The 18,321-nt window shown below is 38.1% G+C and overlaps 1 protein-coding gene and 1 long non-coding RNA gene across 2 annotated transcripts; one reads left to right on the top strand and one right to left on the bottom strand.

Annotated features, from left to right (window-relative positions):
• Window positions 1-8,380: 8,380 nt before the first annotated feature.
• LOC146653013 (uncharacterized) lies at window positions 8,381-9,883 on the bottom strand. Its single transcript, XR_014907653.1, has 3 exons — window positions 9,815-9,883; window positions 8,733-8,831; window positions 8,381-8,598 (listed from the first exon to the last, which is right to left on the bottom strand). It is a non-coding gene; the product is annotated as an uncharacterized LOC146653013 (long non-coding RNA).
• Window positions 9,884-10,779: 896 nt separating this feature from the next.
• LOC146653012 (uncharacterized) lies at window positions 10,780-16,525 on the top strand. Its single transcript, XM_085381239.1, has 9 exons — window positions 10,780-10,819; window positions 11,176-11,294; window positions 11,395-11,811; window positions 11,895-12,120; window positions 12,213-12,362; window positions 13,060-13,277; window positions 13,366-13,519; window positions 15,077-15,186; window positions 16,091-16,525. Exons 1-9 carry the CDS (start codon window positions 10,780-10,782, stop codon window positions 16,400-16,402), a joined length of 1,746 nt encoding a protein of 581 aa, XP_085237365.1. The 3' UTR covers window positions 16,403-16,525.
• The last annotated feature ends 1,796 nt before the right edge of the window (window positions 16,526-18,321 follow it).

The raw sequence follows: 18,321 nt of genomic DNA, 5'->3' as shown, positions 1-18,321 counted from the left end.
TTAATGCTGAACTCAAAAAAAGGTAACAAAATTGAGACTTCAAATGAACTCAGGCAAGCAGACAGAACACAGAGCATAGAAAATGGTAGATCGTAACATGGACACAGAGAAACACAGGGCTTAAATACACAGAGGGAGCAATCAGGGAATGAGTAACAGGAGGGAAACACAGCTGGGGCAAATCAGGCCTAACGAAACAGGGGAAACAAAACCAGATACTTTGGTCGTGTCCAAATTCATGGGCTGCATCCTCCTGAGGACCCGGCCTTCGCGGTCTACGTGGGCTGGGTCCTCAGAAGGTCGGGTAGGCCGGAGGTAAACGGGCATGAAATTGGACGGTTTAGCCTTCAGATTAGCATCACCGCTGTCTCGGTGGACTTTAATAAACCTGGCCGTCTGCTCCTTGCTATCTAAAATATAACAGGACACTGGCGTAAATTCTCGACTGTCTCATACTTCTGTTTAATCAGTTTTGAGTTTGACGTTTAGTCAGCTGTGTAAAAACCAAGGAGGAACCCACCCGGGGGATTAATAAAGTTTTATTTTATCTAATCTAATCTAATAACTTTAATCTCAGCCAAAACGATTTACTCACGAACAAACAAAACACTGAAAAAAGCCCAACAATAACAGTTTTAGGTTGTCTAAGTGACTTATATATTACGTTTAACCCGAGCAGCGAAAGTCCGCGGTGATCTGAAAATGATGTGCCGGGAGTTGTGCCGTTCTCAGCCGCATCAGTAACCCTCGAGCTCCCGGCTAGCTATCGAGCTGGTGGGTAGCAGACGTCTCCGAAAACGTCGGAGCACTTTTGCAAATATGCAATATCTTGATAAACCGAGCAGATATTTGATGTTTACACAGCTACTTTCTCGCCTGAAAATATGTTAAAAGTTTATTTTGTGACCCAGAGTAATTTTAAAACTTAGTAGCGGCCGCCATTGTTGGAAACTGGAGTTTGGCTGGGCCGCGCTATGAATTCTGGGATATGGTAGGCCACGAAGGACACACCCGACCCATCCTTCAAATTCGGGGAAAAGGAGGACGCATTTGTCGGCTGCATTTGGAGGAGTCTACGAATTTGGACAGCCTTCGGCACGTCGCTGTGACGTAATCGGTCTACAAGTGCGGCCTCAGGAGGATGCAGCCCATGAATTTGGACACGACCATTAACATCAGACATGGACCTTCAAAATAAAACAGGAAACAACACAGACTGAACTAAAGACACAGACTCACATGCAGGCACTGCAACAGAGGGAACCGAGACATAAAGCATAAGACAGAACACAGACAAAGAAACCAAAGACTAGAAATGATAAATAATATAATAAACTCAAACCTCTGGGTCAATGACCCAGGCATCCTAACAGACATCCATCAACAGCAATGAGCGAGGCTGTAGAGTACATGAGACCAGCGCTGCCATCATTTCTTCCCTAGTCTGTCAGGTATCACATGGTGGTAACCAGGCTTCATTGCATCTTGTGTTTTGCTCATTACTTACCACGGTTTACCTGTGTCAACAGTTCTCATCATCAAGTCACTGCTTTGCTCACCAGCAGAATACCCATATAAGATCCCATATCATATAAGTATATGCACCCCACCCACTTATCATCCTCTCTGAGATTGATATAAGACTTATGTTATTATTAGGTGATAGCATGTCAAAATGCTCCCTGATGATATTTTTCACCTTTTTGGTGGCTCCATAATGTGCCTACAATCTCCTTGCAAGCTGGCCTCATTTATCTCTGGTCATGTAATATTCTGAAGAACAATACAGGCCTGAACACAGGCTTCGTTTGGACACGTCCCCCTTTACTTGACACAGGACTCAGGACTTCAGTGTCAGACGTAACATCACTACTCACTCACCTTTCAACCTCTGTTTTTCCTTGTTTCCAGTAAAATGTATTGATCTTATCACTGTTTGTGCTTTGTCTGAGCTTGGGTCCACTGTCATGTACTGGCCTTTTTGACAGATAAATAATCATTTGCATATGAGTTTTAATTTGTCTCATATTTGGTGGCATTTTTTTTAACTTATTGCTTAAAATGTTTAGTGCAATTTATTTGAAATGGGGAAAAAAATCACACCACTTATTAGTGATGGGATTTCCGGCTCTTTTTAGAGAACTGGCTCTTTCGGCTCGGCTCACTAAAAAGAGCCAGCTCTTTTGGCTCCGAACCAGCTCTTCAGGTTGTTTTGTTGCTTTAATTAATTTATTATTAACAATAATGTAAAATTATGTACAAAAGGAATTACTAATGTAAAAAAAAAATAGGTTTTATTTATATATATTTTATATATAAATATATGCGGTGGCCCCTAGAGACAAAGCACATCCAAATTCCAAAGCACATACAAACTCCAAAACACATTTCTAGTGTTAACTGAACTTCCTAAGCAGAGCTACCTAGATCACTTAAATTACACAATTGAAGGCACATGTGTATGGTTTGTGTATTTATACACAAGCACTCATATATATTCAAATAATTTAAAAAAAAAAAGTTCATTTACCTGTTACTACCACGCACCAAATCCGGTCATTGTAGTGATGGGATTTCCGGCTCTTTTTAGAGATCCGGCTCTTTCGGTTCGGCTCACTAAAAAGAGCCGGATCTTTCGGCTCCGAACCGGCTCTTCAGGTTGTTTTGTTGCTTTAATTAATTTATTATTAACAATAATATAAAATTATGCACAAAAGGAATTACTAACGTAAAAACAAGTGGTTTTATTTATATATGTTTATATATAAATATATGCGGTGGCCCCTAGAGACAAAACACGTACAAACTCCAAAACACATTTCTAGCATGAACTGAACTTCCAAAGCAGAGCTACTAGATCACTTAAATTACACAATTGAAAGCATGTGTGTATTGTTTGTGTATTTATACACAGGCACTCATATATATATTCAAATAATTTAAAAAAAAGTTCATTTACCTGTTATTACCACACACCAAATCCGCTCGTTGGTACTTGCTGGCTTGTGTAGCCACAAGATAACAAAGGCTCAACACTGCGCCCAGCATCCTGGAGCACTTCTGTTGTCTTTTGTACGTGTTTTGAGTTTTTATGTGCTTCTGAGTTTTTATATGCTTCTGAGTTTTTACGTGCTTCGGAGTTTGTACGTGTTTTTACGTGTTTTGGAGTTTGTACGTGTTTTTACGTGCTTCGGAGTTTGTACGTGTTTTTACGTGTTTTGGAGTTTTTACGTGTTTTGGAGTTTGTACGTGTTTTTACGTGTTTTGGAGTTTGTACATGCTTCAGAGTTCGTACGTGATTTGAAGTTTGTATGTGCTTTGTCTCTAGGGGCCACCGTAAATATACTTTTATTTATTCACTCCACATAAAATGTAATAAATAAATCATATAATACAAAAATCAACTATTCACATTTCAAGTTTTAACTATTTAAATTTTCAGCTTTTTCCTTTCACAAATTTAAAGTGAAAAGAACACAAAACACTGCAAACCACAACACAATTAAATATAAATTATAATATGAAAACCAAAAGAACATGCATATTCTCTGTCATATGGACCTGCATGAATAAACTTTCTCAATCCTTTATCATCTGCAACCGAAAATAGTTGTGGATGATTACTATACCTTTCTAATGTTGTTGTCCCTGCCTCTCTTTCTCTCTCTCTGGCTCTGTTCCTGTGCTACTGAGTGTAACTACCGCCCCTCCCCCCTCTGCCCAGCGTAAAGCACAAGGCTCGCGTGCAGAGTGAAGCGGAAAAAAAAGTGCGAGAGAGAGGCTGAGAGAAAGAAAAAAAAAAAAACCCCACGTGACGGCTCGCGATAAGGAGTCGGCTCGCGTCGTTCACGTCAAAGAGCCGGCTCTAAGAGCCATTTCGTTCGCGAACGACCCATCACTAGGTCATTGGTACTTGCTGGCTTGTGTAGCCACTAGGTAACAAAAGCTCAACACTGCGCCCTAGCATCCTGGCACACTTCTGTTGTATTTTGTACGTGTTTTGGAGTTTTTACGTGCTTCTGAGTTTTTACATGCTTCTGAGTTTTTGCGTGTTTTAGAGTTTGTACGTACTTCAGGGTTTGTACGTGCTTCAGAGTTCGTATGTGTTTTGAAGTTTGTACGTGCTTTGTCTCAAGGGTCCACCGTAAATATACTTTTATTTATTCACTCCACATAAAATGTAATAAATAAATCAAATAATACAAAAACCAACTATTCACAGTTCAACTTTTAACTACAGGGTGGGCCATTTATATGGATACACCGTAATAAAATGGGAATGGTTGGTGATATTAAAGTCCTGTTTGTGGCACATTAGTATATGTGAGGGAGGCAAACTCCTCAAGATGGGTGGTGACTATGGTGGCCATTTAGAACTCGGCCATCTTGGATACAACTTTTGTTTTTTCAATAGGAAGAGGGCCATGTGACACATCAAACTTATTGGTAATGTCACAAGAAAAACAATGGTGTGCTTTGTTTCAACGTAACTTTATTCTTTCATGAGTTATTTACAAGTTTCTGACCACTTATGAAATGTGTTCAATGGGCTGCCCATTGGTGGCGTTGTCACTTGGTGTTCGCTCGCTCTGCGGTAGAGTATCACTTCCTGTTCCTGCTCAAACACAGTGGTGTTTCTGAGTAGCTTATTTGCTTAGCAATTTAAATTAACAACTTTTAAATACATTCTTTTTTCATAGTATAATCTTCACGTGCTTCATCCGAAGCACACTTTCTGTGTACTCACTACCTAATTTATAGCCAAAGTATTCACTCACTGTCTCTGTACTGTTTCGCTAGCTTAGCTCATAGCCGACTCGTTAGCACCATGGCTACTTCACCTGTCCCTCCTGCACTTTCTTGCTCATTGTGTCAGATGTTTAGTTACTCCTCAGCCTCCTTTAGCAGTAATGATATCTGTAACAAATGTAGCATATTTGCAGCTCTGGAGGCCAGGATTACTGAATTGGAGACTCGGCTTCGCACCCTTCATTCACCCGTAGCTAGCCAGGCCCCTGTAGCTGGTGCAGCCGAAGATAGCGTAGGCCCCGCTAGCTGTTCCCCGGCAGACCCCAAGCAGCTGGGGAAAGAGGGCGGCTGGGTGACGGTGAGGAGGAAGCATAGTCCTAAACAGAAGCCCCAGGTACACCACCAACCCGTTCATGTGTCTAACCGTTTTTCCCCACTCGGCGACACACCCGCCGGGGGTCAAACTCTGGTAATTGGTGATTCTGTTCTCAGACATGTGAAGCTAGAGACACCGGCGACCATAGTCAATTGTCTTCCAGGGGCCAGAGCAGGCGACATTGAAGGAAATTTAAAACTGCTGGCTAAGGGTAAACGTAAATTCAGTAAAATCATAATTCACGTCGGCAGTAATGACACCCGGTTACGCCAATCGGAGGTCACTAAAATCAATATTGAATCGGTGTGCAACTTTGCCAAAACAATGTCGGACTCTGTAGTTTTCTCTGGTCCCCTCCCCAATCAGACCAGGAGCGGCATGTTTAGCTGCATGTTCTCCTTAAATTGCTGGCTGTCTGAGTGGTGTCCCAGAAACGAAGTGGGCTTCATAGATAATTGGCAAACCTTCTGGAGGAAACCTGGTCTTGTTAGGAGAGACGGCATCCATCCCACTTTGGATGCAGCAGCTCTCATTTCTAGAAATATGGACAAATTTGTTAAACCCCCCAAAATATGACTATCCAGAGTTGGGACCAGGAAGCAGAGTTGCAGTCTTACACGCCTCTCTGCAGCTTCTCTCCTCCTGCTACCCCCCCAAAAACCCATCTCCATAGAGACTGTGTCAGCTTCCAAAAAGACAAAAAACAAATTAAAAACCAGCAACAAACGACTTAAACATAAACAATTAAAAAGAAAGAACAATACAGTATCCACATCTGAACCACAGAGTAAAACAGTGAAATGTGGATTATTAAATATTACACTGCAAATTATCTGGTGCTTGCCATGATTTAAAATCCTATTTTTAGACAGGCCAGATTATTTGCCTTGTTTTAAAAAAAGATTTACTTGTTTCTAAGTCTAGATTTTAGATAATAAACTTAAATTGAGAATAACCATATAATTGTGTCTATATTAGTACAGAAATCCAGAAATGGGAAGAATAGCTCTTAAAATAGCCTACATTAGGTCTCTCACCAGATGTCTCTCAAAATATCACTTGTTTCAAGATAGAGTGACAAACTCAATTTGCTTGATTTAGGAAATTCACAAAAGGCACCTGTTGAAAATATGATTTATTCAAAATCATGTCTGACTTCAAAGTTGTACATATAAGGGAAAAAAATTAACCACAATTTATGATACAAATCACATTTCAAAGACAGCTGTTTGTCCCAGCATGCCAGCATTATGTGGTACAACATTGACATTGGTTTAGCGAACATTTAATGACTGTCAACTGATATCATCACAAACTACACTAAGCCAATACTTGGTGCAACCCTAATCTTAAGGGTGATTTCTATGGGAAATAATATCAGAAAGACTGTATTTGATTGGCACAAACACACTGTCCCTAAAACTAATAGAAAAGTATGAAGTATAATCAATGAGCTCATGGGCTAATTCTGTAGCTTGAGCAACAATGGGCACAGTTACTTCATATGCCAATAAGTCTTCATTTAAATTCAAAGTTTCATAGCGTTGGTACTCAAAAGCAATAAAAGATGAGTCAATCAAAAAGATATCCTTTATCAGTCCAAACACAGGGAAAGTGCCATCCACATCTGCAATAATCATGGACTTCCCAGCAATGTATTTATTGCCATTTAGAACATACCATTTCACTGAGACAACAGACTGCATGACATCTATTCCAAAAAATTCTTTAATTTTTTTCCTAACATATTCATTATTTTTAACAGCTGATACTGGCCCGAATTCCTTTTCTTTTGCAAAAATAGGATGTTCAGTTCTTATTTCATTTTGACAACACTCAAGAAATTGATTGTGGTTTGCTAGGGATTTACAAACATTTTTAAAATTTAACTTAGAAGCCCACTGTTTAAAATAGGAGTGCTTTGCCTCAAAGCGCATGCACATACTCCTTATTAAAGGTCCAAGGGATAAGATTTGACTGGGAAGATGCAACATATAATGTTGCTTAGGTATTATATTGGCTTCGGGAAAAAGTTGCTTGAACTGATACAGGTGTTCTTCAATCATACTTCTCAGTTGCAATACAGTTTGTAAAGAAATAATGGGAGCAAGAACTATTTGAACTATCATAATTAACTTTCTAATAAATACAACATACTCACTCTCCACACCATACAAAAGAAAAAGTAATATTTTTAAAAGAATTAGCATCTGTCCACAAGACTGTTTCAATTTGTTGTCGTTAGCCACTAAAGTGCCAAAGCTAATAGGACATGGTTTATCCCGTATTTCAAGAGGTGAGTAAGGAAAATTTTGAATGTCTGAATTAAACTTGTCTAATTCTAATTGTCCTGAGAGAATTAGGTGTTTTAATACAAATTTAACTTCCATTGATGCAACACCTTCAAAAATAACATGCATTATATCCTGTGGAGTTTGTTTGATCAGGTCAAATGCAGGAACATCAACTAGTCTGCTTCTTCTATTAATTCCATAAGTAGTTTTGAGGGATGCTTTCAATAAATCTGTGCTTGCTTTATCTATTTCAAAACACTGCCTCATGTGTTTCTCCAGAGTTCTTTGAACAAACTTCTTCTCAAAAACACTTTGCATATCATCAAAGTTGCATTCACAGTGTCTACATTTGCTATAAGCAAAACCAATCCCTTCTTTAAAGCCAGCAATCTCATGCTGGGCTAGCGTGTCTCCGCAAATGGCTATAACAGCACCAAACAATTCAATTTCACCATTTGACATTTCAATCCTTACACCATTGTAAAGCAGTGATAGATCTTGAAGTATTCTTTTCAGTACAACATCAATACCCCACTGAGAAATGTCATTTGCTTTAGCAATAGCAAGAAGTCGTATTGCAGCTAACTTTGACCTAAATTTTGGATCAATATTTCCTAAAGTATAATAAAACATGACCAATTTGTTTGCAGAAGCATGGGACCCTAAGGGGTTACATATTTCAATTTCATCTGTGTACAGTATTAATTGCAATGCATTTGGCCTCTGAGAAAACAAGGGGTGAGATGTAAAGAGGGACCCATCTCTAAAATCATAGAAGAATCCCTCTCTGCTTCTTTGTGGTGCAGTGTTCAACATGGTAAAGATTCTCTCATTAGTCATTAACTGCTTTAGACTTTCAATTAATGGTACATAGTAAAAACTTTTGTTCCTTATGGACATGACCCTTGAAAGACCTTGCTTTACCCAACATATCTTCTGGGATACTACTACTTCCTCTGCGTTGACTTGACAGAACATTTCCCCTATGGCTCTACTCTGTCCATATGCAATGGTGGAGAAAGGATCCATGAATTTATCAAATGTAGCCAAAGCCTCATCTTGAAGCTGAGTGGTTCCCTCGGCATTATCTTCAAACACTGTCTTCATTCTTTCCTTGAGCGTATCCAAAAGAACAGCCTGATACTGTTGCACTCCTGAGATGATATGTTTGACCGTTCTCTGTGAAAACATTTGAAATAAAAGTAACTTATTCTGCATTTATATAAAAAAATAATAATTCTGAATTCCATTATGAACAAGTAAGACATTGATTGCCTTATGTAATGTATTGATCCATTAAGACTATAACATACCTGTGATAAGTGGCACTGTTCTTGAACACAGATAGCAAAAGCTGCAGCAGATCTGGTAATATCATGTCTGGTAAAGGATGTTGTAGCAACAGCTTCTTCCTTTAGAGCAGAAAAACAAAGTTACTCCAAACTCCTGGCCAATTATAGAAATTCTTACATAACAGGTATAATCAGTTACACCTAATGATTGGTCCACTAAAAAACAAAGTGCATGACAGTGACTAGTGTTACAGTTGTGAATATTCAATATAATATAAGATAATATAATATTCATTCTTTGGAATAAAGAAAAAAGAAATGGAAAAGAAATCAAAGACAAAGAAACAAAAAAAGGGGTTGTCCATTGTTTTGATGAGGCTAGGGATTGGATTCATGAGAATAAGATTTTATTTTTTTAAATAATGAATTTTTGTTCGCACTTAGATTTTAGTTTCTTTACATGTTTGTTGTATTTATTAAATTATTTATGTATTTTTAAATCATGTAATTTAGATTTGCACTTAGAATTTATGTTAGTATTAGTATATGGATATATTTTATTGTATGCATTTATTAATTTATTTAATTTTCAAGAAAATCATTCTTAGCCATGTTTTGACAGTATTTCTGGTCAACGGATTTTTTTACAGTGCTTCGAAATACTCTGTGTCTTACCTGAAACCGTATTCACCACTTATAATTCCTACGAGATACCCAAATTGCTGCCACATTGAACGATTTAAGCGCGCTGAGAGTGTCTTTGATGCAAACTTCACCAGGAGACATGCCAGCCGCAGAGTGTGTGCCTTCTCCGGCTGCAGCATAGCCTGTACTATCTACACTGAACTGCTATTCTGTTTATTTATTTTTTATTTCATCCTGCAGGATGAAATTGTGATTTAAAATCCAACCATAGTGGAAATCGCTTGTAACAGATTGAAGAACAATATCTAGCGGTATAATATCGCGAGATCTCGTTAAATTTCTCTTGATTAAAAATGGAGAAAAGGATTAAAAGTAATATAGGACCACATACGAGGAGTTAGACATAGCTAAATTTGTCATCAGAAGCCACACTACATTTTATTTAGTTTAACACTTACCGTGATCGGGCTGTCAACAACCTGAGGCTCCTGCACTTCAGGCAAAGATCCACCAGTTGATATTTCCACAGTGCTGGTTGTTGTTGCAGTACTACAGTTGGCAAAGACTGAAACACCAAAATTTTCCGATCCTAAAGAGTGGGATGTTGGGGGGATCCTCCATCCTCTTGGTGGGCTTCCATTCGTCAAATACAGAGGGTGCGTCCGTTTAATGTGGCGAAAGAATGAGTTAAAAACTCTGAAATCTTGTTCACAGCCATCTATTCCACAGTAAACCCAAAAATCCTGCCTTCGACCATGAGCTGCATTTATGTGGCTAAGGAGCACCTTCAGAGTTAAAGAAACAAAGATAAAACAGATCATACATCTCCAGAGCGCCATGGTGAACTGTTTTCGCGCTGTAGCAATGCAGCTTTACTTTACCGCTCTCCACTGAAGGCCACAGATGAGAGTGTGGGACCATGGGAAAGGTAGGCGATTTTAAAAATATATGTATCCTTAATTATCCAATTTTTCAGGTTTAAATTACATCAGTTATATTTATTTTTAGGCAATAAGTGTTTAAGACTGAATTTATATTTTTATTTTCTTTTTTTTTTACTTAAAAAAATTTAAATATAAATAATTTTCTGCATGCGCATTCTCAGTTCCGGTCGTGACGTTACTTTCACGCGGGACAAACTCTTTTCCCCTGCTTTGTTAACCATCAGGACCGTTACGAAGATCAAAATTATTTATCTAAACAAAGCGAACAGTAATTTAAGGTTGGTAACATTAAGTTGATTTGAAAAATACTATGGTACAACGGTGTTATTAAGATAAAGTCGTGTTTTGTGAGGGCTGCTGCTAGTTAGCAATCTAGCTAATGTGTTAACTTTAGCTAAATGATCTTATTTAAGCTGTAGGATATTTCCAGGTACTGTGAGTGGAGGCTTTGGAACGAACTAGAGAACTGCTGTCACGGCATGGACAAGTTTGATGATGCCATACTGTCTGTGTTGCAGGGTAAGTCTTATTTTTCAGTTATTTTGGTACGTTAGCTAAGCAGCCTCAGCATCTGTTAGCATCATTTCTGAAACTTGGAGCTAGGATTGTACTCTACTCTGAACTTTATCCACATTATAGCCTTGAGCTGTCTTTGCCTAAATAGACTTGGAACATCATTCTTGAAGACACCCAAAAATAGTTTTATTGCATTCCCAAATATTTGATAAACTGTTTTAAGTTTGACATTTTATCCTGTTAATATTACTTATTGCTAAAATACATTTACTGACAAAAAATGACCTCAATATGTAGTAAGCCACGCCCAGGAAAAGAGAAATAAATATCACTTTTGAAGTTGTTTTTCTCTTTTACAGCTGCGAATATTGATGAGGAAACTTTGAGAAGCTTTACCCGGGATGACCTAAAGGATCTTTTTCCGGGCCATGAAAATTTCTTCCATAGAAAGAAGATTTGGGATTTTATCAGCCAAAAGGTAAACACATTATACCACTAAGAAGATGATTACTGTCCATATTGTCTAGCATTAACTTGCCTAATTGTGTATTTTTGTTTATATCCCACAACTGTTATAGTTTAAGAGTACTGACCAAGATGCCAACACTTTCCATCGAAGCGAGAGTAACCCCTTAGGCTTTGATGTGTCACAATGTCAGCCTCAAACTTCCACTCCCATTTCCTACACTGCTGACAAAAAAATGAAAATGCCAGACCCACCAGAGTATGTGGTGTATACAGATTCAGAGTTGGACATGGTGCGCAGTCAGTACTTTGCATTGCTCCACAGTGGAAAGGAAAAGGACTGTAGGATGTCGAAGGAGCTCTGTTGCAGACTTGTAAGGAACACAGTCACCAGCATGGTTGCAATCCTCCGAGCTAGTCCCATGGGGAAAGAAGTAACATACCCCTCCAAACTCGAAATGAGAGCAATGTCACAGAAGATTGTCGACTATTACCCCATGTTACGTGATGCTGACACACACATGCCATACGTAAGTCATTCTTTACCCACTACAATATCTAAAATTGAGTGAGATAATAAAAGGATGTACAAAAATATATTATTTTACCACAGCTGACCATCTACACCAAACTGTACAAACGACTCCAAAATATGAAGTCTCCAAGGAAGAGGCAGGGCTCCATGCCACAACGAGGCAGGCCCAGGAAGACTCTTTTCAGCTCAGATGACACAGACAATGGGACTGAAGGTGACCTAAGTGGTGAAGCAAGTGGTTCAAGTGACTGTACCATACTTCTTGAGAGCAATGATGACCTCAGCGAGGATAACTCAAATGCAGGTGTGTACTTTGGTCTGCTGTACTAATGACTTTTGGACATCTAAAACTTCAAAGAGACCACCCATTCTGTTCATCTTCTGTTTTTTCCTCAGAGAAAGAATCCCAATTGCCGCTACCCTCCACTGTACCAACTACGTCAAACAATACTACGCTGGCTTTACCACTATTATTCAAGTCAGCCTCATGCTCTGCACCCAGGTCTGATATAGGTCCTTCAACTGCACCTCCAGATGATGTTGTTGGTAAGTCCACCATCACCCTTATCTACCTCTCAGTCTGACTGTTCCTCTTACAGCTCTTTCCAAAATATGGTTGAAGCAATGAACCCCGTTCTAAGTGTTTATTCCATAAATCATAGTGGTTTGTCATTAACTCGAGTTGGTGTGTAAAATCAACATATGATAGATCCCTCATTCCAGTTTGCCAGTTAGCCATAGTAAGTATTTTACCACTTTGTGTTGTAATGGGTGTTACTCAGTGCTAATTATTTACACATGTAAATCCTCATGCTGGTCACATCTATCATGCCTTATCACAGTGTTTCTGTCATAGATCAAATTACCTAAAATATTTTTATCCATCAGCTCATAATCACTGTTCACACTGATGTGAACGATATACACAGTAAACAACCTTTACCTTATTTTCACCACAGTTTTATTCACGGGCATCTTAAACTTTCGTTTTAATATTTGATTCTGTTCAAACTAACAATTAACATAAATCCATGATCATTATAAGAAAAGGACACAAAGGGAAATGATCAGGACATATAGGGTCAGTTCATTACTCAAACATATTTAACCTAAACATTAATTCTCATAAATATTATACTTAAAAACAACCATGCAACCTTACTAGAAATGACTGATTAGAAAAATCTGAATTTTGTGAAGTCTAGTTACACCATGTCTTACAATTGCTCTTTGCTTTCCCTAGCAGACCATGACAGCCTGAAGATGCAGGCAAGACATTACAAAACCTTGAGCAACATGTACAGGAAACCCAATGCAAAACCCAACCAAAGTGACGTTGCTCAAATTTTGGACCTGGAGTTTGAGGCCAGACGAGCCTTTATTGACGCAGATGTTACAAGGGAAGAAGACAGGCCTAGAAAAATACTTGAAGCATACCCGTGCTTCAAAGACATACGAAATGTAAGTTCAACTACCTTCAGTTAAATTCCTTGCTTTCTCTGGATAGGTTTAGTTAGTTCTTGACTAACTGAGCACAACTTTGTCATAGGCGATGGATGAACTGCGTCGCATCATTGGTGGCTCCAACTGCAAATACATAGATCAAATGAAGGGTCGATGGGCAGAGTTTTGTTCGAAGGTGCAGTTCTATGGCATTTGGAAGAAGGTCCTGAAACCTCCTCTCCCCTTGGATGTACGTGGAGGTAAGTGGCCTTTGCATACATTAAAATCATACATCAGATATGTTCGGATTGCTTTGTTGTAGGGCTGAACGATATATCGCATTTGCGATAATATCGCGACATGATCAAGTGCAATTTTCTAACCGCAAAGGCTGCGATTATACTCTGGACATGTCCAAATTCATGGGCTGCATCCTCCTGAGGCCGCATTTGTAGACCGATTACGTCACAGCGACGCGCCGAAGGCTGTCCAAATTACTACCATATCCCAGAATTCATAGCGCGGCCCAGCCAAACTCCAGTTTCCAACAATGGCGGCCGCTACTAAGTTTTAAAATTACTCATACTAATCTTTCTGGGTCACAAAATAAACTTTTAAAATATTTTCAGGCGAGAAAGTAGTTGTGTAAACATCGAATATCTGCTCGGTTTATCAAGATATCCCATATTTGCAAAAGTGCTTCGACGTTTTCAGAGGCGTCTGCTACCCACCAGCTCGACAGCTAGCCGGGAGCTCGAGGGTTACTGATGCGGCCGAGAACGGCACAACTCCCGGCACATCATTTTCAGATCACCGCGGAGTTTCGCTGCTCGGGTTAAACGTAATATATAAGTCACTTAGACAACCTAAAAATGTTATTGTTGGGCTTTTTTCAGTGTTTTGTTTGTTCCTGAGTAAATCGGTTTGGCTGAGATTAAAGTTATTAGATTAGATAAAATAAAACTTTATTAATCCCCCGGGTGGGTTCCTCCTTGGTTTTCACACAGCTGACTAAACGTCAAACAGAAAACTTATTAAACAGAAGTATGAGACAGTCGAGAATTTACACCAGTGTCTGGTTATATTTTAGATAGCAAGAAGCAGACGGCCGAGTTTATTAAACTCCACCGAGACAGCGGTGACGCTAATCAGAACTAGACCGTCCAATTTCACGCCTTTAAATTTTAAAGGCGTGTTTGTGTGTGTGTGTGTTTATACAATTGCTATTATGTTTGCACTTTATGTGTAATGTTACTGACTGCAGAGATCAGTAAGATGTGTGTATTTTTTATTTATTAGTTTTATTTATTTTATATTATTTTTTAATTGAATGACTGTCTAGTAGTTCACAGATGTCGAAAAACTGAGTGTGGTAAAGCCACTGATTTTGTTTATGTATATTTCTGCAATCTGCACATTGTACTGACTTTCATTTTAATGTTTACACCAGGGTTCCTTGTCAGCACTTTATGCTCAGATGTTTGTAAGCTAAAAATAAACTATTGTGTATGTTCAAATATACTGTTGTGATTGAAGAAGTTAAATAAAAATGTCAGTCATCAATTCATGCATCACCTCATGTCATCATAACAGAGGTCTGTCTTCCAGGAAAGAACAGTTTAAAATTAATGTAATATAGTATTGGCCATACTATATGATGTATTGCTTGTCTTTGTTTAATAATACAGAAGACAAAGACCTTAAAAAATAATCGCATATCGCATCGCAATCGCAATATTGGGGCAAAAAATCGCAATTAGATTATTTTCCATAATCGTTCAGCCCTACTTTGTTGAGATACTTTTCTCCGTTCACAGTGGATTTTACTGTCACTCTCTTCAATGCACTTCCATCTCTTTTTCCTTCAAAAACTACACCACCAAAGCGGCTGGGAAGTGCCAGTGAGGCTCTCCTTCATATCCTCAAGGTGCGAACAGCTGCAATACCAGCCACTGTAACTTGTACTCCATTTACTTGTATTGTTATTATTAATATTATTATTTTGCTTTTCCTGCTTAATAAGAGTGGGTTGAAGTTCAATTCAGCAGGGATTAAATTACTCCTTAGTCAGGATTTCTTAATTGTTATTCAAAACCTACTCCAGAGAGGCAGCACAGAGCAAAAGCACATTGCAGTTAGGATACAAGTAGAAGCAGTAAAATGATATATTTAAAAAGGCCTTCAAAAACTAGAATATGTAAAACAGTTAAAAGAAATAGTTTTAAAAAACAAATGAGGAAAAAAAGCACAAATAGACATGATAAAAATGCTGCAAACTAGAGAAAATTCATGCTCAGAATTAATACACAGCAAAATCTCCAGTGTTAAATTAACACTTTTGACAGTGTTATATGTTTAAAAGTAACCTAGTCAGTTTTGAAGATTAACAATGACTAACACTGAGCAGTGCTGATTTTCTAACACAGGAAAATAAATCAAAATGTTAGAAATATTCCAGTGTTAGAAAATCAGCACTGCTCAGTGTTAGCCATTGTTAATCTTCAAAACTGACTAGGTTACTTTTAAACATATAACACTGTCAAAGTGTTAATTTAACACTCAACAGTGTTGTATTTAACACTCAGAGGTGTGGACCCATATAGACACTCTGTAGTGTTAATTTAACACTGGAGATTTTGCTGTGTACATTTCCAAAATTTCATATTCATGTAAGTCAGATATTTTACATTTATTTCTTCTATTCCAACAGTAAATCAGTTGGAGCATTCTAAACTGTTGATATTGCTTTTTGTGTCTTAAGCTGTTTGGATGCACAGCAACCCTTTCATTTAAAATCTTGAAGAATTTGTCCTTTTTTTGTGCTTTTCTAGCCAGGTGAAGATGCAATGCTATACCTGGAGAAGCGGCCTCTCTCCTCCCCAGTGCTGCTTTTTGATGGAACAACCAGCATTGTTGCTGTAGGAAACATACCAGTGACCACTCTCCCCTTGGAGGATTTCTGGGAAGGAATGTTGGTGTTGATGGCATATTACTACACCTTGCACTTAACATACCCAAAATGTGTTGCAACGGTCCTCTCTGTCATACAAACTGAGGTAATCACTGATGCCATCCATGATCAAGATGCCACTAGTGCATATAAGAAAGCAATAGCTGAGTGGAAGTCGTTCTTTGAGAAATAGGTGAATACCAAGCAGGATTTTATCAGGTCATTTGCAGTTTGTTTAGTTTTGTAGTACGTTTGTACAACTTTGTTCCTAATTTGCCTAGCAATGTCCTGAGAAACGGCTTTACTTATAATGCTTTACAAATGAAAGTTGTTGTTGTTTTTTCTTAGTGATACTTTACCTGAGGCATGTAAAGTTTTAAGTCAGTAATGCCATTATTTACAACATTGTGAGACTATGTGACTGTCACAAAAGTTTAAGGCCAAAAATGTAACTTCTTTTCTCTGTTTAGGCCTTTTAAAGGGTTGATTTAGACTTTTAGGGATTGTGCAGCAGCCCTATATTGTTTAAATAAAGGATTTTGTTCTCATGAGAGAAATAAATGTTGACATATATCACTCTTGCCCTGGTTGTGATTTCAGTAGAAGCCAAGGAGTATTCTAGGAAAAAGGTCTGTTTTAAGGTTTTTTTGCCTGGATTTAATATCGATTCGGCTCTATTTTAAGATAAGCCAACCTGAATCAAGAAACAAATTAATCATACTTCACTAATATTGAGTAGTTTTTCATAGTATTAGAACTATTTTTCTCGTTGCAGTGCATTCATTTGCTGCAAGTAAGAATTCAAAACATAAAAAAAGACTGTAATTTAGCATATTTAACTTACTTTTGGGACTTGATATCAAGTAATTTTATCTTAAATTGAGCTTTTTAAAGCTTATTTTAACCCTCTTCAATTCTCAAATGTGTTCTTTTATTTCTGGATTAAAAAATCTTATTTCAAGATTTCTTATTAAGTAAAATAAACTTGCTGCATGGACAGATAATTTCACTTGTTTTCAGTGCTTTTTGTATCAAATGTAGTATTTCTTTCCTAAATATAGACTAGCCATTTTTGCAGTGTAGGTCTCTCTCCTCCAAGTCTCTGTTAGTACATGACTTAATAATTGATCAACAAATTGATTTACTCTGCCTTACAGAAACCTAGTTGCAGCAGGATGATTATGTTAGTTTAAATGAATCAACACCCCCGAGTCATTCTAACTACCAGAAATCTCGAAGCACAGGCCGAGGGGGCGGTGTGGCAGCAATTTTTCACACCAGCCTAATAATTAATGAAAGACCAAGACAGACTTTTAATTCATTTGAAAGCCTGATGCTTAACATTGTCCACCCCAGCTGTGAAACTCAGAAACCAGTCTTACTTGTTATCATCTATCGTCCACCTGGGCCTTACACAGAGTTTCTGTCTGATTTCTCAGACTTTATATCTAATTTAGTTCTGAGCTCAGATAAAAATAATTATTGTGGGTGATTTTAACATCCATGTAGATGCTAAAAATGACAGCCTCAACATGGCATTTAATTTGTTATTAGACTCAATTGGTTTCTCTCAAAATGTAAAAGAACCCACCCACCACTTTAATCACACTCTAGATCTTGTTTTAACATATGGCATAGAAACTGAACATTTAACAGTGTTTCCTGAAAACCCTCTCCTGTCTGATCATTTCCTGATAACATTTACATTTACACTAATTGATTACACAGCGGTGGAGAGTAGACTTTATCACAGTAGATGTCTTTCTGAAAGTGCTGTAACTAAGTTTAAGAATATAATCCACCCACTGTTATCATCTTCAATGCCCTGTACCAACATAGAGCAGAGCAGCTATCTGAACGCTACTCCAACAGAGGTCAATTATCTTGTTAATAATTTTACCTCCTCACTGCGTACGACTCTGGATACTGTAGCTCCTGTGAAAACTAAGGTCTCAAATCAGAAGTACCTGACTCCGTGGTATAATTCTCAATTGAGGCGACTTTTGTTGTGATTTGGCGCTATATAAATAAAATTGAATTGAATTGTGTTGGATTGTCAATGCAACCCTCTTCTCCCACTCTTCACACACTGATAGCAACACTGCAGGAGAA

Source organism: Rhamphochromis longiceps, linkage group LG15, assembly GCF_057381845.1.
Source record: "Rhamphochromis longiceps isolate RC_006_pf linkage group LG15, R_longiceps_female_GT1.1, whole genome shotgun sequence".
In the NCBI taxonomy this organism is placed as follows: domain Eukaryota; kingdom Metazoa; phylum Chordata; class Actinopteri; order Cichliformes; family Cichlidae; genus Rhamphochromis; species Rhamphochromis longiceps.
The sequence above is the reverse complement of the archived record's forward strand: the minus strand, read 5'-3'. Positions and strand labels throughout refer to the sequence as shown.